The following is a 24,789-nucleotide window of genomic DNA, read 5'->3' as shown; positions in this document are numbered from 1 at the left end:
CCACCAAAATGCACCCCTTTGTGCAGCAAGGTGATAAACAAGCATTCGTAATTTTTCAGAAAACAATGAAATGCAAAGACATTCTCTTTTTGACCAAATGTTTCCTGTTTTACCTAAGCAAAACAGAGGCAGTGCTTCTCTGCTATAGATTATATAAATTAGGTAAACACTACTGTCTAGGCCGGAAGTGGGAAGTTTTGATGTTTTGAAACAATGGAGAGAGAGAAGAGAGTTTCGTTTTATGGTAGGAAGTCTGGTAATTCAAAGCCATTTACTTGCTAACCCTTCTCCATATCCATAAAGGTGCTCGCGACACAGCAAAGACATTAAGTGAAATTTTAACAGCAAAACACCGAGAAGGCCACATCTGGTCATCTCGCCGGTACGTGTCAGCACGCAGCGTCAACACGCCTCGTGCTTCGGATCCAACTACGTGAACAGCGTAAGTGCAACGGTGCTTGTGGGCGGCGCGCCCTGTACGCCGCTCTGTGAATTTCGCGGGAGCGCGGCGCCGTCCTTCAGTTCCGCTGTCAGCCGCTTGGTCGGTGGATCGACGTCGGTACCGAGTGGAGACGGGATGCGCACGGCACTGCAGTGAGGTAACGGCGCCGTGCGGGTCGTGCGCAGCGCGGGCTACGGGGGTGGTGCTCGCCTGGCGGCTGGAGGGAGCCTCAGTGGCGCTCGGAACTCGTCTAATCGGCGTCCGTCTTTTTATCGCTTTTGTCGTGATTATTGTATTAATGTTGATGTCGCGGTCGCCATTGCGCGCTCCCGGGACATTCCGCATGCGGCGTTTGAGTATGTCGCGACTTAACGCGAGGTTAACTAACCAGGTTATCCTGCCTGGTTAGCAGTCCGACGGGTTCTCCGTGAGGTGGTTTCTCACGCTTGTGACTTGTTTTATACTAAAATGCGTTCTGAACGTGAGCTCTTCTGTGTCGGCGGGTCGTCTAGCTGCCAGTCGGTGGACTGGGTGAGCCGGCGTCGGCCGGAGCCTTCCGGTAGACAGGCCGGTGTAGTCACCGGCTTTTAACGTGTTAAAACGCCGAAGACGGGGCCGCGGAAGCGGCGTGGACTGAGACTGATCCGGGCTGGGACGTGACCCGGGTATAGATGCCTCCCCCCCCCCCGGGGACATTGAGTGTCGAGGGGCACTTGGGGCACTTTGAGCCTTGGGGGGGGTCGGAGTGCCAGGGCTGCTACAGTACCAGGGCTGCTACAGTACCTGAGTGTTGAGGGATGGGGCAACATTTTTTGTGCTGTTTCTGATCCCTTTAGAAACTAATTGAAGACTGATGTCTGGCTGCTTTCTCTCTATTCATATAAATCTAAGCACAAGCACCTCGTTGCTCTGTCCGTGTATGTATTTGGGTATTGGAGACCGGTACCTCCGTGAATGATGCTCTTCACTCATCAAAGCACATTTACTATTTATATATTTATTGGTTGGTTAATTATCTGCCTGCACATATAGGTCTGTTTGTCTGAAATCTGATCAGTCCTGTTGGTTTCATCGGATAAGATCTCAATCAGTGCATTACATAATTTCACACTGAAGCTGGATCCGCAGTTGTTCCTCCTGTGGAACTGAGCTTAGATGGCGCTGGATAGCAGACCTGGCCAAACCCGGGGACTGTGTCATTGAGCACTAAGGAGTTTTCACGCTTGGCCGGTGTCACAGGGTGCTGCTGGCTTGGTGTCTTCACGCTGCCACCTCACCCAAACGCCTTTATTATTGTGCTAAGTGCACACAAAGTAAAGTTTGATGCAACAAACCATGCTCTAAATGTTTATTTCTCTCTTGAATAAAACAGCAGGGCATTGTGTCCACAGGGCATTCGCATTTCCTGATGGAGAAGTCCCACTCAGTCCTTGAATGGATACAACAGCTTGTGTCTGGTTTCACTAGTAAACATTTATGGTTGAAACAACACTCACTGCAACTTCTTTATGGTTGTCTTTGCAGTTTTTCTTCATTGTGGAAGTGGGAACGTCTCATAAACAACCTTCCCTGAGTCGTCACGGTCACATGTGGCAGGGAGGCACCAAGCACTCCGGACTAGGCAAACGTTCATCATTTAGAAACAACGTGGAAGAGTTGACACATTTGCCTGTCTTACTAAACTGGAGAATGACACTGACCAAGATATTCAGCTTCCGTTGTGATCCATGTCGTAGAACCTGTTCCTGAAAATATTAAGTATATTGAAATATAAGACAGTTTATTGACAATGAAGGAAGCAATGCTGTGGTCTCCTTTGATGCTGACAGTTTTATTTATGCCTCGTGTCTGTCTGTCTGTCCGGCCGGCCCAGTCCCTCCCTCTGAAGTTCCCCAATCCAAAAATATGGTTGTTAATTTCCACTCTGGGTGCCCTGTGCTAAGCCAGACTCTTGCCACACAGGACCACTGTAGCAGAAGCGATGAGCCAGAGGCTCCCCCGCTGGCTCCTATTATAAAAGGCTGCATTTAATGTCTATATGATGGATGATGGTTGCTACAGATATTTGTATCTCCTCGGTATTCAGGATGACAGTCCTGGTGATTGAACACCACAGGCGGATATAGGCACACACGCACTGAAATGTATGTCCTGTTGTTCTGCTTTATTTCGAGGCTTCCATAACCTTTTATACTCATAATACTGTTAGGATAAATAATACAACTAAATGACAATACAAAGCTGGCTCTCTTTAAACAAGAGGTTATTGGATTCATCATGCACTCACATAAATGACATTAGCATCCATCCATCCGTTCTCTAACCGCGTATCCTGGTGCCCACAATGCCCAGATTAAAATTGACATCGCTTGTGCGACGAGATGCTGGCTGCAATATTCTTCGACTCAAATCGCTTTGAGCTTTTTATTGGGCCGTCTTTGCATTTTCATGCAGGCTATAAAACGGAAAGTCTTTCATTGTTAAAAGGAAAGATTTAGTGCAGTTTGAATGAATAAAACTATAGTCCACAGCCACCTTTGTGTTGCTGCTGTAATCCGAAGCTACACGACCGCATCGTTTTTATTAGATGCTTCATTTGTACTTTTCCCGGGTTTTCACAATGACAATAAGCTGTTTCTCTCGCAGCCAGATTGATTGTGTGTTTTACATCGGGAGTTTTATTAAGCACGAGACCACAGTGTGCTTAATCTTTCTTCTTTCCTGGGCCCCCAGAGTCAGGATTTGGTGCTTAAAGCAGCGTGATTATCAGTGTTTATCTAGAAACAGGCTAACCCAGGAATCCCCTGCCTGCTTAGGTGAGCAGCTTCTGAAAGTGACCTCATGGGGCACTTTGCTTTGGAAGCTTTAGTCAGCTACACTGACCAGATTCACATTATACTCATTAAATACAATTAGGAAATGGCGAGTGGAAGTGAACATAGCTGTCTGCACATTTTTATTATATACATATATATAGTATTTTATACAAGGGGTGCTCCTGTGAGATTTGGTATTATTTTCTATTTCCAGGTTGTACTTTCCTGCCTGTGGCTCTCTTCTGGTTTCTCTGGACTGTAACATTTGAAGTTCAGCATCCTTATCCCTCTCAGGCCTCCATGGACTCCCTTAATCTGCTGATCTTGTTCGTGACCAGCTATGAGTTTCATAGTCTGGGTTGCTTGTCCAATAGCTAAGTGTAGGCAGAACCACTTCCTCCTTTTCCCGCCCCCAGTAAATTTAACTGCAGAGATATAAAGCTGGTTCATCTACTGGTACAGGCTTTGATGTATGCACTGGTTTTCCATCACTTGGCCTGGCTGATTCTTTGTGGCGTGAAGAGGTGAGTTCTCCCCCCCCCCGGGTGTGTAATAACCTGTGTTTATACAATGTGGGTCTTCCTATCACAGGTTCAGGGATGGGGGTAAGGACCTTGATATCAGTGAGAAGGCGCTGAGCCTTAACGTTGTCCTCTGTTTTCCCTGCCAGTCGCTTTTTTTTTTTTTTAAAGATATTCTTTATTTGCCTTTTGACCACTGGAATCCTCTGGTTTCCACATACCCCGTCTTCCTCTCCAATGCAGACACAGTTTTGTGAGGATCATTATTTTGATTTGTGTTCCCGGTGACACATGTGCTTATAAGATCCTGCTTCTGTCGAGCCAGTTCATTTCATGGTTCAGATATTAGCCAGAAGGGTGACGTGTTGCTCTGGAATTACGTGAGTGAGGGTTTTGTAATGATGATTCTTGATTTTCTTTATGTATGAGAGACAGACAGGTGTTACTCTGAGGTGGTGTTTTTCCAAATGAAATTCAAATGTTCAAATTGAAAAACAAATTGTCTTAAAGGAATTGAAATTGTTTGGCAGTGGTACCGGAGTTCTTTTGTGGTTGTCTGTAGTGTCGGTGAGGCGCTAAGGATCAGCAGCAAGTCACTTCTCTCTGATGAAATACTAACTTCCTGTGGCCTGGATATCTATAGCCAGTGTTCCCACAGAGATAACAGAGCTGGAAGAAAGTCAGGTGTGGTGTATCCGTACCCCCCAGCAGCAAAGAAACAACAGCTGGAAGGGTAGCAGTAGGTGTGCTTCTTAAGGATATGCAAGTGTAACTTGAAGGTCCCTATCTTAACACAGCTGGTAAGGCCAAGCTGTGCAGATGTGCAGCCTTCCTGGCAGTCTTGTCCACCCATCGTTTTATTTGGAGGTATGGAATGCCTGCAGAGTCCAGCCTACGCACATGCATATGTTAAACTTTTGTAGTATGGCTGCTTTTGCGGCAAATGTTACCTCAGGAATTCTGGCATTGGTCACCATTATCTCTTAGCCAGGTGGGACTGTACATGTATGTTTATTTATGTGAATCTTCGATGCACCGAGAGTCAGTCCTCAGCTTGGGATCTCAGTGCCGAGCAGACCTGCATCTCATCATTTTGCGTGACATCCAAGACTAAGCAAGATGGCAGATACCTGTTACTAATGAAAAAAATCTGATAATCTGAGCAACCTGTTGAGTTGTTTTTGGAGGGGAGAATAAAAATCCATTAAATAAGCGTTCTCTCTTCTGTTTTGTGTCCAAAGGATCTCAGAGCCATCTAAAGATAACCCCACACCCTCTGTGAGAGTGCTTTGGTTTAACGTGACCGTGCAGCAGTCAGCTCGCTGGTGCACACCTTGAAAGCTTCTCTTTAGTGTGACTAAAGGGCTTGTGCAGCAGAGCAGATGGTGGACACCTTGTGCTCTGCCATGTGAGAGTCATATGAGGGAGCTGCTGCGGCCCCCAGCTAGAGCTCCTCAGCACATGACCTGAAAGTTGAGCCAAGAATGTGGGCTATCCTGGAACTGGAGAGAGAGCCTGCAGCCTCTCGGTGATGATCAGCCAGTGAGACATGCTTCTTGTGTTAATCTGTGTCTTTGTGAATATATGTGTGGTTCTTCTTTGGTCCACCTTTCTCCTCTGGTGCCTGTCATTGAGCAGAAATGTGACCGGTAGCTTCCCCCATGATTTCAAGATAGGTGACCACAATGTGGGGATGTCCTGTCCTTGCTCATGAATGCTACTGCTGCTTCTCACGTATCTATCGGCTTTGCTAGGCTTAGGGTTAGGTTGTGTAACGATACATGAAATGCATGGGACTGTAAGTTTCAGTTTTGGGTTCCCTGTTCAGTGCAGTTTTAGCACAGCAGGGAAAACATTTGTTTTGCCGACAAACGTAATTAGGAACTTGGTAAATCAAAGGCAGTGCATCTGAATAACAAAACCTAAGAGACTTATCTGCACATTTTTACACTGAACTATTTTTTCCAGTTTAACATCATAACAGTCAGAATGAACTAAATCCCATCTTCTCCATCACTGAATATGGTAGTATGTCTGTAGCAATAAGCATCCTTAGTCATGATTACCTTTTTAGCTCAGGCTGAATTTCCTGACAGAAATGCCTTAAATGCCATTGGGGAGACTAATTTGAAGAGATGTCTACCTAGCTTTGGTCGTACAAACACTCGGATGATGATGTCTCAAATGACCATGAGAAAACATCAGAGTTTGATCTATCAGAGCTGGCAGACAGCCTTGGTCTTATCAACGACTCTCCATTGTTGGTGGAATTTATTGGGAAACCAAAATGTTTTCAAACCACTTTTTTGACCATAATTAACCGTAACCAACTCCAGCGCAATTAGTATAATGTGGCCTAATGTTTTACATGTTGAACATCTACTTGTAAATTTGGGTTCCACCTGTGTCAGTAAATGTATGCATTCTTTTCGTCGTGCGAACCGAAAATGATGAAACTGAGTGACACACGACACACACGTATATCGTTACAGCCCTACTGCTCCCTGTTTATACTGACAGCTAGGAAACAGGAAATTAAATTGTATTGTGACTGTGGTATCCAGTGCTGTAATGAGAGAAGGTAATCATGCTTTGTGGTATTGGCATGTGCTTGGCCACCCCTGTATATGGTGTCTTCATGGTTTTATAGAATGTCCCAATGTCCCAATTTACCCAGAATGCTCTGTTGTGATCATGTTTTCTGGTATGATTCCATGCTATTTACTATAACTCGCTATTGGATTTGCAGAACTTAACAGTTAAACAGAGAAAGGGCACAAGGTTTTCAATTGGCTGAGGCTTCCTTGTGCAGTTTTTCTGACAGTAATAGCAAGTCACAGTAGGGTAGGAAACCAGATATAATTTCGTGAGAAATTGCTGACATGGTCATATTTGTGCAATTGTAAGCACTTTAGGTAACATTGTTCTTCAAACGTTACTTTCCAGTTAATTGTGCTGCTTCGTCACATTTATTCATTTTTTATGGACTATAACAACAAGGAGTGGAACTTGGTAAACATTTACTTTTTGTGAAGTGACTTGTGTGGCCCAGTCATGGGCAGCTTACAGATATTCACAGGCTGCAATTGCATAGAAGGAGCTCGCACCTCTAATTTCACAAATCAGCAAATAAAATGCTTTCACAAAGCATTTTATTAAAAAAAAGTTTATTTTTTGAAGGAATGGTTTAAACAGTCGAGGTATGTGGACCTCGTAGGATGACAGTCTCTTAAAGATGGTGATTCGAGTCAGATGTTCCAGTCAGTTCAGGTGTGGGATTGAACTGCCCTGTAGTATTAAAAAAGACACACACATGCAAACAAGTTTCAGCGTTTCCCCTAGGTTTACGGCTTTTTTTTTTTTTCTGACGCGCGCTCTCTGTCCGCTGGTGGGAGTGTGCTCACCTGTGTGTGCATGCACGTGTCTATGTGCGCGTGCATGTGTCTGTGTGTGTGCGTATCGGGGCGGAGCTTCACCGTGCGCGATACAGAGAGGAGAGAAGAATTGTAAACGCATGAGCATGTAGAGACGAAAATGACAAGCTGTTGTGTAAATAAATAACATAAGGCAATTTAGTTTAATAAAAGGGCAATGTATACTTAGACCTGTTCTATAGGAAATGTAACCTTAAATGACTTCTGTTGTGATCTGGTGCTATATAGAAAATAAAATTAAATAAAATTAAATAAAATTAACTTGACCTTCAAGAGGGGGTGGGAGGTGCTGTTGGGGGGGGGGGCGGGGCGCCCCCCCCTAATATAATGGTAATGCAGAAGCAGTTCATAGTCAGATGGGTAGTGTACAACTGGAAGATATCCAGTACTGTTGCTGCTCTCCCAAGGAATGGATGTCCTTCAAAGATCAGTGCAAAGGTGCATCGTGGAGTCCTCTAACAAGTGACAAAGAGCCCTAGAGTTACAGCCAAGGGTCTCTGGAGGCTCCCCTAGCACTTAATAATACCAGTTCATGAGCCTCCCATTAGCAAAACACTGAGGGGAAAAAAGCTGTACCCATGGGAGGTTACCCAGAAAAGTGTGCTGTAGACTGGATGTTCCCCAGCAGTGAACGGATGAGGCAACAGTTGAACTTTTTGGTAAATGTACACCATGGTATGTCTCATATGATATGTCTCATGTAGAGAGGGAAATGCTTGCCAAATGTTGTGCCAGCTGTAGAGCCTCGTGGAGAGAATGTAATTGTGCTGAACTGCTTTGCTGCCTCGGGGTCTGGAAGACTTCTGCTCATTGATAGGCCAACAGATCCCAATTTTTGTCTGGGAATGTCAGGGTGTCTGGTCATGCATCATTATAAGATTGGGTCGAACTGAAGACCATTCATGTTTCTGAATGACCAAGTTAGTCCTGGCGTCTGTCCCACCCTAATGTTGAGAAGTGATAAGAAGCAGGTGGTTCAAGGATGATATCCCAAAAATGTACAGTATCAGTCAAAATTTGGATGCACCTGCTTTTAATGCGCATCTCTCTTTCAGCTATGTTGTTCACCTTATACTGCAGGGCTTTGAGGCAATGAAGTAATGCATATCAAAGGTTGCAACATGGAGGAGTGTTCAACATCTCAACGTTTCTTCGAATTCTTCAAAATAACCCCCTTTTGCCTCAGTAGAGTAGACTGTGTTGGCATTCTTTCAACCAGCTTCCAGATGTAGCCACCTGGAATTCTTCTCCTACAGTCCTGAAGGAGTTTCCATAAGTTCTGGGCACAAGTTGGATACCTTCCTTTTACTCTTTGATCCAATTCATCCCAAACCAGCTCTATAGGGTTTAGGTCGGGGGATTGTAGGGGGCCAGGTCATCTGTCACAGCACTTCATCTCTTTCCTAGTTCACATGATATAGTACTTACAGAACATTGAGATGTGTAGTAGGTGTGCCCAAACTTTTGACTGGTACCTGAACTGAAATAATGTTATGTTGAGGAATGGGCAGAACTTTAACCACTGTACAGCTCTGATCAGCAGCTTCCAAAAGTCTCTGGTTGAGTTTATTGCCAATCAGAATTTCCACTGGTTACCAGATACCTGTATGAGTGTTTGCATGCTTTCTTTATAGATTATTATGTCTTGCATGAAATTCAAGTCTCATTATCTGGAGCATTCATGAAGAAAACTAGATAATTGCACAGGTTGTTCAAACATTTTCACACCCATTTGTAGTAATTGTCACTTGATAATGGTTATGTTAGTGGGCGTGGCTGCCACAGAGAGTTTACGTGCACAGGGGAAGTTCTGACCTTCGAACCCACTCTCAGATTAGTACTGTTTCGCAGCTTACAAGCCACTATCAAAAATTTTACCTACTTACGAGTGGAACATCATCTGCTGCCCACTTGCATTTCTCTACAGTCTAACCTTAAATAGCCGCACTGCAGAAGACAGAGGTATGTTTATGGAAGTTTTATTTTGGAATGGAGACCGCAGATTGTGACGAGAACTTGCTCTGAGCGGACCGGCAGGGCCGGCTACCCGTATGGTTTCGGCCAGCTGTGTCTGTTATTTCTGATCTGCCTGTGACCTCGTAAGCAGAATGAGTTTGTGGGTGGTAGAAACACGTAAACAAGAATTGGCTTGAGCCGTGTTTCTATAGTGAAAATGAGCCCTATAACGGTAACTGTAGCTCATTTGGCAGCTAATGATGTTGCTTTTTGTGATCTCTGAGCACGATCGACTTCTCCTGACTCCTGGGACCTTCTGGACAAAGCCGGCCATTGTGAGCACTGTCTAATTCGACCTTCCTCATAGGCCAGTTTCAGACAGCCGCCTGGTAAACCATGTGATGCAGCCGATCCAGTCCTAGTGGTCAGGTGGCTGTACTACAGCATGGTGGTGATGTACCCACAGTCTGTCCTTCAGGTGCTCTTGTCATGAGAGTGCAGTTAGACAGGTTTTTTTTTTTTTTAAGTTATGCAGTGGTATGCATTTAAATGATCCGCATCAAAGTCGTTGTGACATTGGAAAAAAGAATTGCCTGAGCATATAAATTGTGAGAAATAATTTTTGCATGAGTTTTTTTATATAGTTCACTAATTACTGTTTTGGGCTTAATATTTATATAGTGGTGCTTCGTTGCTGACAAGCTTTTGGCTGCGAAATAGAGAAATTTCGAAATGCTTTTGGTCAAAGTAAACGACACTGTTCGAGTCATTTACACTCACCGGCAGTGGTGTGGCCCTACGCCATCATGTCACAAAGCTGGGAAGAGGCAGGAGGCAGGGAGGGGGATTTCTCTGGGAATGGCAGCGTGTGTAGGGTGAGGGACAGTCTAGAAGCATTTTATTTTATGGATGGTTACCTACAGGTTACCCCTGTATTATCACCTGACCTCTCACTACCCCCACATGCTCCGGCTTTGTAATCTGCCCCGCCTTTCATCAACTGCCAGTGCACTAATTAATAAAGATTTAATGGTGCATTCCATTTTAACTGGGAAGTCGAAATTTCAGAGTTCATAGTCAGAAGTTTCAACTGAAATGCCCCCTGAAGTCTGAATTCGGACTAGGTAAACTCGGAGGAACCTCTGCATCAACAGAAGTGAAAGCTGTAATTATTTACTATTTATTAGCACTTATGTCCTGTTTGTGTCTCAATTGTACACAAAGTACTGTCCAACCTCTGTGAATATGTTGCTGTGGTATTTGTATGCACAAAATACCATGCAATGTGTCATGAACTGCTATTGCTAACAATGGGTAACAATGGCTAGAACTAGTATTGCTGAGTGACTTTCTGACTTGTTGTATTGGAACGTGGTAACTTGGGAGTGACATCATTCCCAGCTCAGAGGTAAGTCCTCTTGAGTCATGCTTTGGTCGCCCTGGTGTCCGGGTACCCCATGATGAACTGACACAGGCAGTCCACACTTTCTGAGTAAGTAAGGGGTAGAAAAGGCAATGTGTGATTGAAAGAGCCACTGTGATGTGCAGCCCTGCTGATAAACAGGTCCGTTGTGGGCTGGCTGCCTTCTTGCTAATAATTCAGCCTTTTGCCAACGACGAAAAGCAGCTATGTTAAAATTATCGTCACATGATAATTCCAGAAAATATAGGTTATTTTTGTTATAGGTATTTTTTTGGGGGATCTCTCTGGAAGTGTAGCGACTCCAACAAAGAGCATATTGATGCCAGACAGGGAGCCATTTGTGTGGATGAGAGATGTGGAAGGAGGGTGAGGAAAGGCTAGATTTTGTTTGTCAGAGGTCAAAGTTCACGCATTCAAGTTTATAAACTGAGTAGTTTGGAGCTCCGAAGATTAGCCTGAAATTGAGCAATGTGTGAAAGCCAAGCGTGGGGCACTGCGACGGAAAAGTACTGTGCGATTTGAAGTGAGTACTTTACAGTCTCTTGGGCTGTGCTGTTTCTCCGGCGCTTGGCGCTGTTCAGGGTCTCCCTGGGTGCAGGAGCTGCATGTTTTTCTTTAAGCTGGATCTGCTCTGTTCATGTTCTCTTTGGCTGACGGTCAAATGAATGAAGCACTGGCTTCTACCCAGGCATGGACCCTGTTACTGTGTGAACTAACTTTCATTTCAGTCAGTAGTAACTTGTAATGATGCTTAATGTTGTTTTTAGCCTGTCTGTCTGTCAATGATACCGATGCTCCTCTCCTTACGATGGTTCGACTTGGGATATTTTGACTTTACAGATGTGTACCTTCAGTAGTCATTGAACTTTGAATTTCAATCTGTTCCAAGGTTAGCGATAAAGTGTGCGATACGTTCCACTGTTCCATCTACGCAGCCACACTTAGCAATTGTGAGCGTAAACATCTCGTACTATGTTTAACAACGTGTCATATAACTATTTATCATATCATATGATATTTGGCTTATGATATTTTCAACTTACCATGGGTGCATTGGAAAATCACCCCATTATAAGTTGAGGAGCATCTGTATATATTTTTTGTACATTTCTGGGTATTAAATGTGATGCCCTGCTCAGATTGACTGGAGCCTGGTTGAGTTGTTTTTCAGACGATGTGGAACTGTAATTAAAGCGTCTGCTGTAATCTTGTCTAGACCATCTGAATCATAGCTTGTCAGCTTTTTTACAGCCTAACGACGTGTTAAATAACCTCAGCAGGGAACATACCCTCTGTGACGTTTGGTTTACGTGATGCTTTTATCCAAAACAATTTACACTTTTAAGAGCTGGATGAGACGTGTTCAGGTCAGATTCTGTTCTCTAGGGCTGTGTTTCTCCACCCGGTCTTTGGGGACCCTAAGACAATGGACTGTCCGGTAGGGAGCTGGGAGGGAGTGTCTGGGTGTCCCCAAGGTCCGGGTTGAGAATCGATGCTCAAGGGTACAACAGCAGGATTCCTGTTCCCAGCACAGAGCAGTGGGAGATGATGCCGCTTATGCTGTCTTGCAGGTGCCCAGCAGTCTGGACGTCATGAAGGTCTGCCTGCTCTGTCTGCTTACCGTCCTGCTGCAGCAGGGCTCCCCCAGCCGCGTCCACAAGAGCCAAGCCCACCACGGGCACTCCCATGGCACACACATCCACGATAGCCTGCGGATGTCCCAGACAGGGACAGCCAGCGGGCATCCCCACCAGGGCTTGGGCCCCAGTGAGGCTGTCAATGAGCAGAACTTCTACATCCAGCAACTCTTCATTCGCTATGGAAATCAGGACCGGTTGGACTTCAACGGTTTTCAGAGCCTGCTGCTGAGCCTGGGGCTGGGCCAGGTCCGGCTGCTGGGCCTGGAACACGAGAACCTGGGGCACGATCATGTAGCCCATCTGGACATGCTGGATGTCCAGGAGGGCCTCCACACCCACAGCCCGCAAAATCATGTGCACTCCCTGCCACGCTCTGAGCCAGAGCACAACCGCACTACAACTCAGCCCCCCCCTTGCAGGCCCGGAGAAGCGAGGGCCACCGAAAGCCCAGGAGCCTCATCGGGAGAACATCATGGTACACATGTAAATGACGGAGATCAGAGGAGCGATGAGCGAAAAGAGCCAGAACGGCACCCGCATCACCACAGGCACCTTGGGGAGCAGCAGGAGCTGGAGGGAGCAGGACTGCAGCCATCTGCTGTGCCCCCGGGCACCCAGAGCGGGAAGCCCAAGAAGCCCAACAAGAACAAGGAGCCTCGCAGCAAAGCCGGGGGCCACGGGAATCGGGAACACGACCACAAGCAAAGACGTCAGCATGACCCCAAACATAACCCAGACCAAGCTCATGACCACGAGCACAAGCACGATCACGAACCCAGCCATGAACCTAGCCAAGACAGAGACCACATCCAAGACCATGACCATGACAGCGACCCCAGCCAAGACCAAGGCCAAGACAGTCGCCGTGACGCAGATCTTGTCAATAACAATAATGGGCAAAACAAACGCCACCTTAGCAAGCGGTCAGCCCCTGTCAGGAGCACTGAGGCCATCCATAATGAAGACGTCACACACCAGCATGAGGAGGTAGGGGGCGCTATTGGGGCGTGGGGATTTACTGTATCTCCTCTTACGGGCTTGTGAGCATGTCATGTTTAAGTACGAGCACAGCCGCAGGGATGAACTTCTGTGTTTTACTGGCTCAGACTTATATCCTGCACCCGAACCCTGATGCCTGTGTGCCCTGAGACTCATTTCTGCATATCAGAGAAGACCAATCTCCATTTGATTTGCAATTCCTGTGTTCCTGTTATGAAGGTAGAGCACTACACAAAAGCATAAGGAACTGCTTATGTTGAAATGTGTGAAAAAGCTCCAGGAACAAAATGAAATCGTTCTAGCGAAATGCCCGGTAGTTAGTTGTAAATGAAATTTGAGACTTATTGTTTTTAGAATGGCTCTGATAATTAGAGCTCTGAACGGTGGCCATGCACTTAGCAAGAATATGAAACGGTAGCAGTCTGGGAGCAGTTAGCATGAGCATTGTTTACACAGTATGTCTGTGAGGCAGATTTCAGACTAATTCTGTCTTATCTGTAGCACATGTGGCATTAAGCGGGGATTTATGGTACAGATTATGAACACGACCTGCTTGCGGCACAGCTTATGCACAGTATGGAGTGTTTCCTCCAGGGAGGAGCTGGATGCAGGAGAGAGGCCAGTTCTGCTCTGCCGCAGCTCACGGCTGGGATCAAATTTTAATCTTTTGTCTGTGACAGAAGCAAAGCATTTTGCTCGCTGGAAAGCTCTGCTCTTTGCCGTGACCCTCGTTCCCTGTAGGGGGCGCTGTTATCTTGTTGCGTACAGTGGGCTTTTCTGTTGCAGGGCGTCAGTGTCCCGGTGCGATCGCTATACCCGTGCGGGTTTGGCCGTGTTCGATTGCAAGGAAGGCGTTACTCCGCTAGACGCTCACCATTCGGTTTTCTGATGTTGAGCAGTCACGGGACACATTGTATCGCTTAGGGCGACGCAGAGACGCCCGGTGGGGTGGGGTGGCGGAGTCACTGGGGACAGCGCTGCCGGTGACGGCGCTGTGCCATCCGCCGTCCGTCCCGCTCCTTTGTTTTCCTGCCAGCATTGTGTTCCCTGATCTCCACTCAGTAATGGCTGCCTTTCATGTTTCCTCAGACACCACATGCAGGCCCGGCCCAGATGAATTTCTGGAAGTGCTCCTTTCTGATTGTTTCTCCCCCGCCCCCCCCCACCCCCTGCAGTGCCTCAACCTCACGCAGCTGCTGCACTACTACGGCCTGAGCCCCGACGCGCTCATCTCCCCTACCCAGTTCTCCTACCTGTGCCCGGCGCTGCTCTACCAGATTGACAGCCGTGTCTGTATCAGGCACTACCACCAGGTGGAGCTCCAGCCCTCGGACCTGCAGCCGGCCTTCTCAGGTACTGCACATTATGAGAGCTTGGCTACAAACAGGATGAGCTGATTAACTACCTGGTAAAGTTAAAATCTTGCCTATTAAATACACTTGTAGTGAGGGATCCACATAACTGGTACGCAAGTACTCATTCGCTTATGTGCATTAGCACTGTTATGACAGGAAATATAAATTTTTTCAATATTATTGTTTTTTTTATTATTTTTTTATTAATAATATTATTTTCCTCTCTGTGTGAGAGGCTTGTGGTGCTCACCAGGTTGTCTTTGTAATGCTTTGGTCAGATAGGTAGTGGGCATTATGGAAGGTTTCTAATCAAACTGCCGACGACCTGGTGTATTACCATTAACAGTCTCACTTACCGTGAAGATTATACTGTATACACTTTTGGAGGGAAAGCATGAGCCCAATGAGCAGCTGAACGATCATTCCTTCCCTTTGTCTAATGCAGAGGGAAGAGCTTTCTGCCAGTCTGCGTTTTTAACACTTGGTTTCTGCCCCAGAACCAAATGAGACGCCCTCTGTGTCTGCCCTCCGTGTTGACTTGCTGCCATTTCTGGCGAATTCCCTCAGACGTAATGGGCTCCCCCTTGTGTCAGTGAGAGCATGGTGCAGGACAGGCTATGGCATATAGCAGCAATGATGTGATCTGAAGGCTGCTTTGGCAGGATTCTTAAGAACCGCATTTCCTGCGATGCAGAACACTGGCTGGAAGTGGAATAATGGCAGAATTAGCACAGTCTCTCTGACAGGCTGCTTTTCTCTGTGCGTCATGGAAAAGGCTGTACAGAATGATCGGTAACATTTCAGTCGTCTCCCTCCCCCCTGCAGTGTGGACGTGGCTCTGGGGCTTTGTCTCCATCACCATCATCAGCCTTCTCTCTCTGCTGGGCGTGCTTCTGGTGCCCATCATCAAGCAATCCTGCTTCAAGTTCCTGCTCACCTTCCTGGTGGCGCTGGCGGTGGGCACTCTGAGCGGCGATGCGCTGCTCCACCTGCTGCCGCATGTAGGTACTGCAGCTGGCCGTCTCGGAAGCAGTCAGATATTCATCCTGTCTGGCTGTCGAGAGACGCAGTCAGAAGGGGGCAGGTGGATTTACAGCTCGACAGGAAATGCTCCTCATTCCAGAGCCTGCAGTATATTAGCTCGGGTAACAGAAAAATCGTCTTTGTGCCTGGAAATGCGGCAGGTGGGCGAGGCGCACATGCGTGTGACCCGGAGTGCATTCCCACACGGTCACGCGTGCTGAGGCTTATATGCGTCTCATTTGCATGCGGCAAACTTTGCCTGTTCTGTGGTGTCCGCTGATGACTCCCTGACCCTATACCCCTGTAACTGCAGTCCCAGGGGGAGCACGACCACAGCAGCTCGGAGGAGGGGGAGGAGGAGGCCGACCTCGCTACGACGTTTGACGGGGTGTGGAAAGGCCTAACCGCGCTGGCCGGGATCTATCTTCTCTTCATCATTGAGCACTGCATCGGCATGTTCAAGCACTACAGGGACCAGCAGGTGAGGCCCGCGGGCCGTCACGCCCCGTAACCTCCGGAAAAGGGGGCACCATTAACAGCCAGATCCAGTCGCTCACTTAAACCATCTGTATACTTACCGTTTTACTCACAGGAGAGCTGGTGCAGCTCCAGCAGGAAGCAGGAGGAGGCCAAGATTGGGCGAAAGCTGTCAGACCATCAGATGAACCGGCGCTCCGACGTGGAGTTGATGCATCTGAAGCCGCTGCCTGCTGCCGGTAAAGCCTCCTTCTGTAGTGCTAATGAGCCGTCCAGCTCCCCGCGGGGTTCCACCCGCTCCTGCCAGCTTCGCTCTGTAGGCCCCGTTATTGTAACTGGCTCGTTTTCCGCACTGTGCGATGGAGAGATGCACCTCACAGAGGGAGCAGTGACACGGCGGAGACAAACACATGATTTATTAAAGCCGTTATGTGGGACCTATGAAGGCGAACTGTCAGCGCGGCTCTGTGAGAGAACTCGAACTAGCACAGCGCCCCCTCATGGCAAGACAGGCTCAGTGAGGATGGCCAATCGGCATTGCCGCTCTTCTACGCTTGGATCATCATTGCCGTCTCGCCACTCTGAGAATGGCTCTGATCTATCTGGGCTCACTAGGGGATGTCTGACTTTCCACCTTGTCCACCCACCTGTTTATCTGCATCTGTTGACTGCAAATCCAACTAGAGTTATGGGGATCCAAGCTTATCTGTAGGCCTACGTGGGATAGCCAGGGACCATCTGGTTTAGGACACACTATAAAGATCTATCATAAGATTTAAATGGTCTAAATACTCTCCTTTTTATCTGTAATAGGAAATAAGACAAGGTCTTTATTTAGTGCTAAGACTGGATTTGCAATGAGGTGGGTTTTACAGACAGTTGGCGACCGAGGTCGGTAAGATTTTCCGACCTCCCCCTCTGATGCATTCGCAGGGGCTGACAGCTCTGCATCATCACTGGTGGACTCGCAGAGCAACCCCAAGTCCTCCAGCCCCCAGGAGGAGTCGTCTTCTGTCCGCGAGAGCACCCAGAAAGCCAAGGCTAAGATGCATGGCCACGCCCACAGCCACTCCCATGGCCACGGCCACGCCCACCACAGCCACTGCCACTCGGACCAGGAAATGAAGGATGCTGGCATAGCGAGCATCGCCTGGATGGTCATCATGGGCGACGGCATGCACAACTTCAGCGACGGGCTGGCCATAGGTGGGAATGACCGACGTTCGCTCAGCGACTCAGTGGCGGGAGGTGGGATGTCTCACAGGCGCGGTTTCTGATCCCCAGGGGCCGCGTTCAGCGCTAATGTGACCGGCGGTATCAGCACTTCCGTAGCTGTGTTCTGCCATGAGCTGCCTCACGAGCTGGGTGAGTGTCACGCCACGGGGTACCCGTCAGCTGCGTTTGTGTGTGGACCTCCAGGGGAGGGTGTGGGGTAGGCTCAGTGTTCGGGGGTGGGGGTGGGGTTCACCGTTATTGTGTGATGCATTCTTCACTGTGTATAGTTTTCAGCCAGCAGTCTTGGCTGGTGTGCATTTTACCCTGAATGGAAAACAAGAAAACATTGTTTAGTAATAAACTAAATTATCCTGCAAACAAAACTGAATAAACATCACTTTTTGAAAAGCCTGAAAAATAAGAACTAAACTTCTTCTTGGACGCTTCAGTCTTCCTGCCATCATTCGGCAGATCCTGCTTGCCTTGCTGTGATCAACCCCCCCAATGACGATTTGTAAATGATCGTCATTTTGGGCTGTATTTTCATCTGAGTGTCAGATGATAAATGACCTGCCCCTTACTTATTAGCTTACAGATCTGCCCAATGATCCATGATTCCCCTGCTGTTTAGTAAACATTCCTCTATTTAATGCTCCTTTTATGGTTGTTAATATTCAGCAAGCCAATAATGATCAGCGGCTAGCCTCAGTAGCCAATCCGGTTTCTCTGTTGGAGCCGTTCACCAATCGGAGTGCGATCGACCCACACGTGGTAGCTTCTGAAATTGACAGATTGGTTTATTAGGCGACAATCTACGCACTTAGTGCCTTGCGACGCCTCAGTCGCAGATGGTGTGTTTCGCTTTGTGACGTCGCTCGTGGCCCGGAGGTCTTCACCATCAGGATGGGAGCTACTTGTCAGCTGGCCGATACGACGATCAGGACGGGGGGGAGGCGATAATCACAGGAGTCGTTTTGGGCACCCCCTTCACCCCCAGCTTGTCTAATGAGTCTGTTTTGTGACACTCATCACCAGTGACGGCTCCTCAGAGCTAATGACATCTCCTGTCACCAAGGCTAATGCCACGGGGTCTTCAGCCAGAAGGCAGGCCTGAGAACACCTGCCAGATTTAACTCGCAGAAAGTTACACCGGGGTCCTGCCAGCACACTTAACAGTACACCTAAGGATCACATGCTCGTCGGTCAGGGAAAATGACGCAGTTACACACCGTGCCAATGGTCCCGCTCGCTGGCACAGACTCTGATCTCGCTGTAAATCACTGCCCGTTTCTGTCCATGCACGGCGCGGCTCTCCGGGAGCGATCATCGGTTGGCCGCTGAATTACCGGGGAACGGCGGCCCACTATTGCTGTAGTCGAGGGCGGAGCCGGCGGCTCTAAACCTGCTTTTTGAGTCATGACCTCCACCTGCCTGCACACTTTTCGGAAATGGTTACACAAGGGTCAGACACGTGCGATTATAGCGCGCTCACGGTTACGCGCTGAGCCGTTGGAGAGGCGTTTCCCGCAGCCTGTTCTGATCAGCTGTATCGCTGTCTCCAGGGCACGTATGCAGGGTGGATGTTACAGGTAGACGTTTTTTTTTTTTTTTTGCATTAGACAGTGTGTCCCTTCCCTGGGTCTGACTTTTCCCATTTCATAAAATTTTTTTGGTTGAGTTTTGAATTTCAGATTTAACGTGTCCGCTGTTTTATTCTCCAGTAAACGCATACAGGTATATTTAGGACAGTCCCCCCATAAAGCTCCTCTGTGTCTAGGCCTTTGGGTTGTTTGTGACGTCGCTCGCCGTGCTCAGCAGCCCGGCCAGGTGGCCTTGCTGACACGCTGTCACGGCTCTGCTCTGTCCGCAGGGGACTTTGCTGTGCTGCTGAAGGCCGGCATGTCCGTGAAGCAGGCCATCGTCTACAACCTGCTCTCGGCCCTCATGGCCTACGTGGGCATGCTGATCGGCACAGCCGTCGGCCAGTACACCCATAATGTCACCAGCTGGATCTTTGCCATCACCGCTGGAATGTTCCTGTATGTGGCCCTGGTGGACATGGTGAGAAACACTGTCGATTCTAAGATTTCGTATTTTTTTTTTTTTTGTTTTGTTTAAGGGGAGACATAAGAAGGTCATTCATACAGCGGAGCCAGTTTTATCACTAGCCAATGATATGTTTTGTATCAGTGAGAAACAGGGGAGGGGCCAGTCCAGGGGCCTTTCAGCTGTGGCCTGGACCCCTGTAGCCCCGCCTCCCTGTGCCTTCACCTCTGATGGCCATGGTAAGAAGGTTCCTACAGCTCTGTGTCAGGTGTTTTTAACCTTCTGGGGTCTCGTCGGCGATGCAGTGTCCTTTTTTCCAGTTTATATCTCACTGAAATCAAAATGCCCATTGTCGGAAGTATTAAAGTTTTTTAAATTAGGTTAAATCAGCAAAGAAGTAAACCATGTCACCTTACTTTGTTTTACCTGCTTCGGGGGTGTAAAGTACTGCTCTTAGCTGAAGATCGCTATTCACAATCTAAATAGTTGCACTTCCGCATATTCAAATTGCGTTTGCATGGTAATTAGATGAATGGTGTAACGCGATCCAGATACATCCCCATCGGGGGGGGGGGATGCGGCCAGGTGTGAATGGCTCATGCATACACATGAAAATTGCTACATATTCAATGAAAGGAGAACAGAAATAGTGACATGAGTTAGCTTTTTCTTATTTATCAAACGGGAATGTTGCAACTACACCATTTAGTCATCTTCATGTAGCCAAGACTTTGGTGATCAGATATCTGGGATCAAAACAAACTGCCACCATTGCTTACTATGTACTTTTTTATAATGTTTTTGAAAATGTTCCGAGCTGCATTTTGCAATGTCTATACTTTGATGCCAAATTGCAAACTTAACAAAAATCTTACATATTTACAATATACATTAAAATCAAGATGAGTATAATGGCAAAACAAATATATAAGAAATAATTTATTTGCCATGAATTAAGTTTATGATATTTGAAGAAATGTGTGATCATGCCCCAGTCAGTGAAAGTGTGTTTCCTACCCCTAGACCCCAGAGGGTTAATCTGTCCTCTGTACGTGTGGTGGATCTGGTGAGAAGCAGCCAGGCTGTATGGATGAAGTTCTTGTCACGCTTTCCTCGTCTGGCCTCCCGAGTAAATTTGATTAATGACAATAATACTTAAACCCATTGTAAATTTGCACTATGGAGTCATGAATTGCACAGGCTGATATAGTGCTTCACTAAATTATGTCTTATCTTTTTCACAAACATTCTGTAAACACTGACACTTTCCTTATTACAATTACAAAACAAGTTTTACGAGGCTCAAATTGTAAACAGCGAGTTGAAACAAAGTATCCATAATCTAGGGGGTGGGGTGAGCTTCTGGAACGCCATGTTGTCAGCCAGGCGTCCACCCACTATGTCTCGGGTTCGATTCCACCAATGGTGCATGTTCAGTAACACCCGCCCTTGTCTCTGCAGCTCCCGGAGATGCTCCATGGCGACAGCGAGGACCACAAGCGCTGCCAGATGGGCCACTTCCTGCTGCAGAACCTGGGCATGTTGAGTGGCTTTGCCATCATGCTGCTCATCGCCATATTTGAGGAGCGCATCGTGCTGGACTTCGGCCTTTAGATGCGAACTGCCCAACCGCAGTCATTCCTGCTTCATCGAGTGGGGTGAGCTCAGCTTTCCATTCCCATAAGTCTGGGTACGTGCTCACAGCCCACCATAACGTCCTCATGGTCCAGGTTAACCTCTCAAAAGATACCTCAGAAGAGGTCTTCATTTGAACCCATCTCTCCCAGCATCAACCAGCCTGAGGCAGTTTCTTGGACAATTAGAGACTTCCGAATGTCAGCCAGGAAATTCTCCTGTTGCGCACTTGAATATAACAAAGAAGCGATCAGACGTTGGTGTTTGTTTTCATTGTAACAGGAAAGCTGCCTTTTATTCCTAAAGCTTTCTCCCAATCCGCGGGGCACGTCCATTTCAGGCTCCATGAGCACAAACCCAGCAAGCCAGCGACAGCCGAAGTCTTACGTCTGTGTACTTGTGCTATGTGTGACCGTCGTGTACCTGTGCTGTGTCACGTCCCATGATTGTGAAGTCATTGTGTAACATCAAGTTTGCAGGACCACAATGCTGAGCAAGTCATTCGTGGGCTTAATTTTTTATTTTTTATTTTTTGGGGGGGGGGGGGGGGGCTAAATAGGCCCATTCTTTGGTATCTGTTTTTCACTGTGAAGTTTGTTGTACCGTCAAGAAACATCACGACTCCTGTGCTTCCACCGGTTGACTCAAGAAGGTTTGCAGATGTGCTCATCCTCATTGGAGCAGTGAAATGCATGTCAGTGTTAAAAGAACGACCCGTTAACAAGTCCTGCATCCTGACCCGAGAGGTCTGATTTCTCTGACTTTGTCCATGTTTGATGTTGCCATTAGTGTTGAGAGACGATGAATTAGAGGAATGAAGGAATGACCTGGAAAAATGACCGGTTTCTGTTTTGCTACCTGATTGTTGTGCTCTGTAGTCTAATCACTGATCAACTTAAAAAGCATCTGCTTCGTCTAAATTAAGTCAAAGGAATAGTCTTATTTTTCATTTTTCATCGTCAGGTGTCTGGCACAAACATGTTTTAGTTCGAGTCATTTATATGAGGGTTTATGCAAAAGCATCTTTGCTCGTCGTCGTCTTGTGTAATAATGTCGGAAACTTGATTTAGGAAGTAATTTTTTCTGCCTTTTAACAGGTATTGCGCTTACACACACTCTTGGTGTTTTAAAATGTTGCCCTTGATCTGTCGAAGGACAGCAGAACGGATTCACTGTGGTGTAATGATGTTTGCCGTGGTACAGGTGTAGGACACGCTTCTGTCATACTACACAGAAGTCATACGGCTCGCTTTGACTGTGTGCTGAGATCCTCATCTGTGTCGGCCAGCTGATCCACTTACCCAAGTCTTAACCAGGTCTCTCTTAAGCCAGTGACCTAGAGACATTGAAGGCCTCGCCCCGTCAAGCTCTCGAGGCCTGCTGTGGATCATCCTTATAAATGACCTCTGTAGATATCTGTGTCCTCCATCGAGTCGTACCGCACAGCACGCGAGCCTTTCTGCAGTCTGTACTTCTAAATGCGTCGTGACTTCTACAGATCGGAATACGGCGAACCGTTCAGGATCTGATTTCACACCGAGTTTGTTCCTCGCCGTACCCAACGGTTGGCTCACCGAGGATATGCAGTAAGCACAAACTAAATGGGCAGAGAGGTGGAGAGCACATCCATGCCACATTAAATACTGAGAGTATTTATTTCAGTGTGCCGGAACAGGTGTATTAACACTCAGTGTCAACACTGCCAGTAGCAAGGAGGCAGGAATTCGACTAACCAGAGAGCTCCAGAGCACTGCACACTGTGTGTGACGACATCATTTTCAAAACTTTGTTCTATATTACGGACAGATGATTGCACTGTTATGCTGATTTATACAGATGGTGTTTTGCTTCCACATCCCAAAAAATGCCATCCGCTACAAAAGAAGATCTCTTCTTAATTCCAAATGGCGAAATTTTGTACTAGTTTATTTTGCATAATTTTCATAAACCAGAAAATCTAAATGTATTCACTGACATCTTCGCTAGTCCTCTATTGTATATTTCCCAGTCAAGACAGAACAATAAAATTATACCAAAAAAATGTGGTGCTGTTTGTGTTGTGCTTAATTAAAAAAAAAAAAAATCTCAGGTGTATAGTCATGACGTACAGGGTGGTTACGTTAAGTTCACAAATATGCTACGTTATTTCACAAATATATAGCCTTTAATGTTACAGCCTCCTCTTGGCATTTTTCAGTCATTTATCCTTGGGAGCGTGTCCATTGGTGAACGTGCATTATGGGTAATTTAGAGACACTAAATAGCTTAGCTGCATAGCAAACGCCACAGAGAGCAGAAGCACTATTCCCACCCCAACCCTGAAGGTGTGAGGTACCTGCCGCTCACTGAGCTCTAATGCAGGCTGACAACATCAAGATGGGATGTTGGGCTGCCTTCGAAACACTTATTGTCATGGGAATTTGGGTTCAGTCAGTATAGGATCCTGGTCACCCTGACACCAGCTTACTTAGTTGTGTTCACTGTCCCAAGCGGGGGACAGTCACTCAAGTCCTAAAATTAAAATGCTAATTGCAGTCCTTCATTTGCAGGCAGCTCTCTATGGACGTGTTGGTCATGCAGGGTTAGTGCCGTGTGGAAACAGGCAAAGTGTTCTGGGTCCACGGCTCTTTCTGTGGAGGGCTCAGCAGTCAATGAACCTTCTCAGACATGGTATCGACTGGCTGATGAAAGGAAGCAAAGGGAGTAGATGAGAAGAGGCGGCTTCCTCCGAATGCTGTCGCCTTTGTACCTCCCCAACGGAAGGTGCAGAAACAGGAGGCGATGAAAAGCCTTTTCCAGGAAGCCCAGGTCCACACCAATACCATTCTGACACTCTCATTATTCCTTTGAAGGTTCATGTCTTTCTGTTTAAAGATTTTGTATAATATTACAGGTACTATTAAATGATACGAAGAGCTCATAATATCATATATGAAGAATAATGGGTCCCTCCACCGACCCAAAACATCCCAAGTTGAAGTCAGCAGCACCCCATCCCCACCATAAACTTGTGTTGATGCTGCACCAATTTCCCGCCCTGAGCCGCCGGATGGTGGACCAGAATCTCCTCAATGCCGACCGGATGTCGTTTTCCATGGCCTCGCCAAACTCCTCCCACACCCGAGTTTTTGCCTCAGCAGCCACCAAAGCCGCATCCCGCTTGGCCCGCCGATAGTTGTCACCTGCCTCTGGAGTCCAAAAGGCCAAAAAGACCTGATAGGACTCCTCCTTCAGCTTGATGGCACCCCTCACCACCGGTGTCCACGAGCAGGTTCGGGGATTGCCACCAGGACAGGCACCGACCACCTTACGGCCACAGCTCCGGTCAGCCGCCTCCACAATGGAGGCACGGAACATGGCCCATTCGGACTCAATGTCCCCCGCCTCCCCTGGGATATGGGACAAGTTCAGCCAGAGGTAGGAGTTGAAACTCCTCCTGACAGGGGGTTCCGCCAGACGTTCCCAGCAGACCCTCACTATACGCTTGGGCCTGCCAGGCCTGGCCGGCTTCCTCTCCCACCAGCGGAGCCAACCCACCACCAGATAGTGATCAGTTGACAGCTCCGCCCCTCTCTTCAGCCGAGTTTCCAAGATATGCGGCAGCAAGTCCGACGACACGATTACAAAGTCGATCATCGAGCTGTGGCCTAGGGTGTCCTAGTGCCAAGTGCACATATGGACACCCTAATGCTTGAACATGGTGTTCATTATGGACAATCCGTGACAAGCACAGAAGTCCAACAACAAAGCACCACTCGGGTTCAGATCAGGGCGGCCGTTCCTCCCAATCACGCCCCTCCAGGTCTC

General features: G+C 47.4%; 1 protein-coding gene across 6 annotated transcripts; it reads left to right on the top strand.

The window, feature by feature from the left end:
* The first annotated feature begins 287 nt into the window (after nucleotides 1-287).
* Nucleotides 288-23,036, top strand: slc39a10 (solute carrier family 39 member 10). 6 transcript variants are annotated; one of them, XM_048978202.1, is made up of 11 exons: nucleotides 521-599; nucleotides 1,967-3,782; nucleotides 12,164-13,219; nucleotides 14,407-14,584; nucleotides 15,412-15,587; nucleotides 15,923-16,090; nucleotides 16,202-16,325; nucleotides 17,020-17,292; nucleotides 17,371-17,451; nucleotides 19,172-19,362; nucleotides 20,809-23,036. In XM_048978202.1, exons 3-11 carry the CDS (start codon nucleotides 12,185-12,187, stop codon nucleotides 20,959-20,961), a joined length of 2,379 nt encoding a protein of 792 aa, XP_048834159.1. In that variant the 5' UTR covers nucleotides 521-599; nucleotides 1,967-3,782; nucleotides 12,164-12,184; the 3' UTR covers nucleotides 20,962-23,036. The 6 variants fall into 6 exon arrangements, with proteins under 6 accessions (XP_048834163.1, XP_048834160.1, XP_048834159.1 ...); XM_048978208.1 differs by lacking the exons at nucleotides 521-599; nucleotides 1,967-3,782 and adding exons at nucleotides 3,805-4,646; nucleotides 5,021-5,321; XM_048978206.1 differs by lacking the exons at nucleotides 521-599; nucleotides 1,967-3,782 and adding an exon at nucleotides 288-442.
* The last annotated feature ends 1,753 nt before the right edge of the window (nucleotides 23,037-24,789 follow it).

This window comes from Brienomyrus brachyistius, chromosome 16 (assembly GCF_023856365.1).
Source record: "Brienomyrus brachyistius isolate T26 chromosome 16, BBRACH_0.4, whole genome shotgun sequence".
Classification (NCBI taxonomy): domain Eukaryota; kingdom Metazoa; phylum Chordata; class Actinopteri; order Osteoglossiformes; family Mormyridae; genus Brienomyrus; species Brienomyrus brachyistius.
The sequence above is the reverse complement of the archived record's forward strand: the minus strand, read 5'-3'. Positions and strand labels throughout refer to the sequence as shown.

Bases quoted from the DNA above. Each gene is read 5' to 3' on its own strand.
- slc39a10 (XM_048978206.1), top strand. From the start codon at position 12,185: ATGAAGGTCTGCCTGCTCTGTCTGCTTACCGTCCTGCTGCAGCAGGGC. The intron at 14,585-15,411 runs GTACTGCACATT...TCCCCCCTGCAG, and splicing joins CCTGCAGCCGGCCTTCTCAG to TGTGGACGTGGCTCTGGGGC. The intron at 16,091-16,201 runs GTGAGGCCCGCG...TTTTACTCACAG, and splicing joins AGCACTACAGGGACCAGCAG to GAGAGCTGGTGCAGCTCCAG.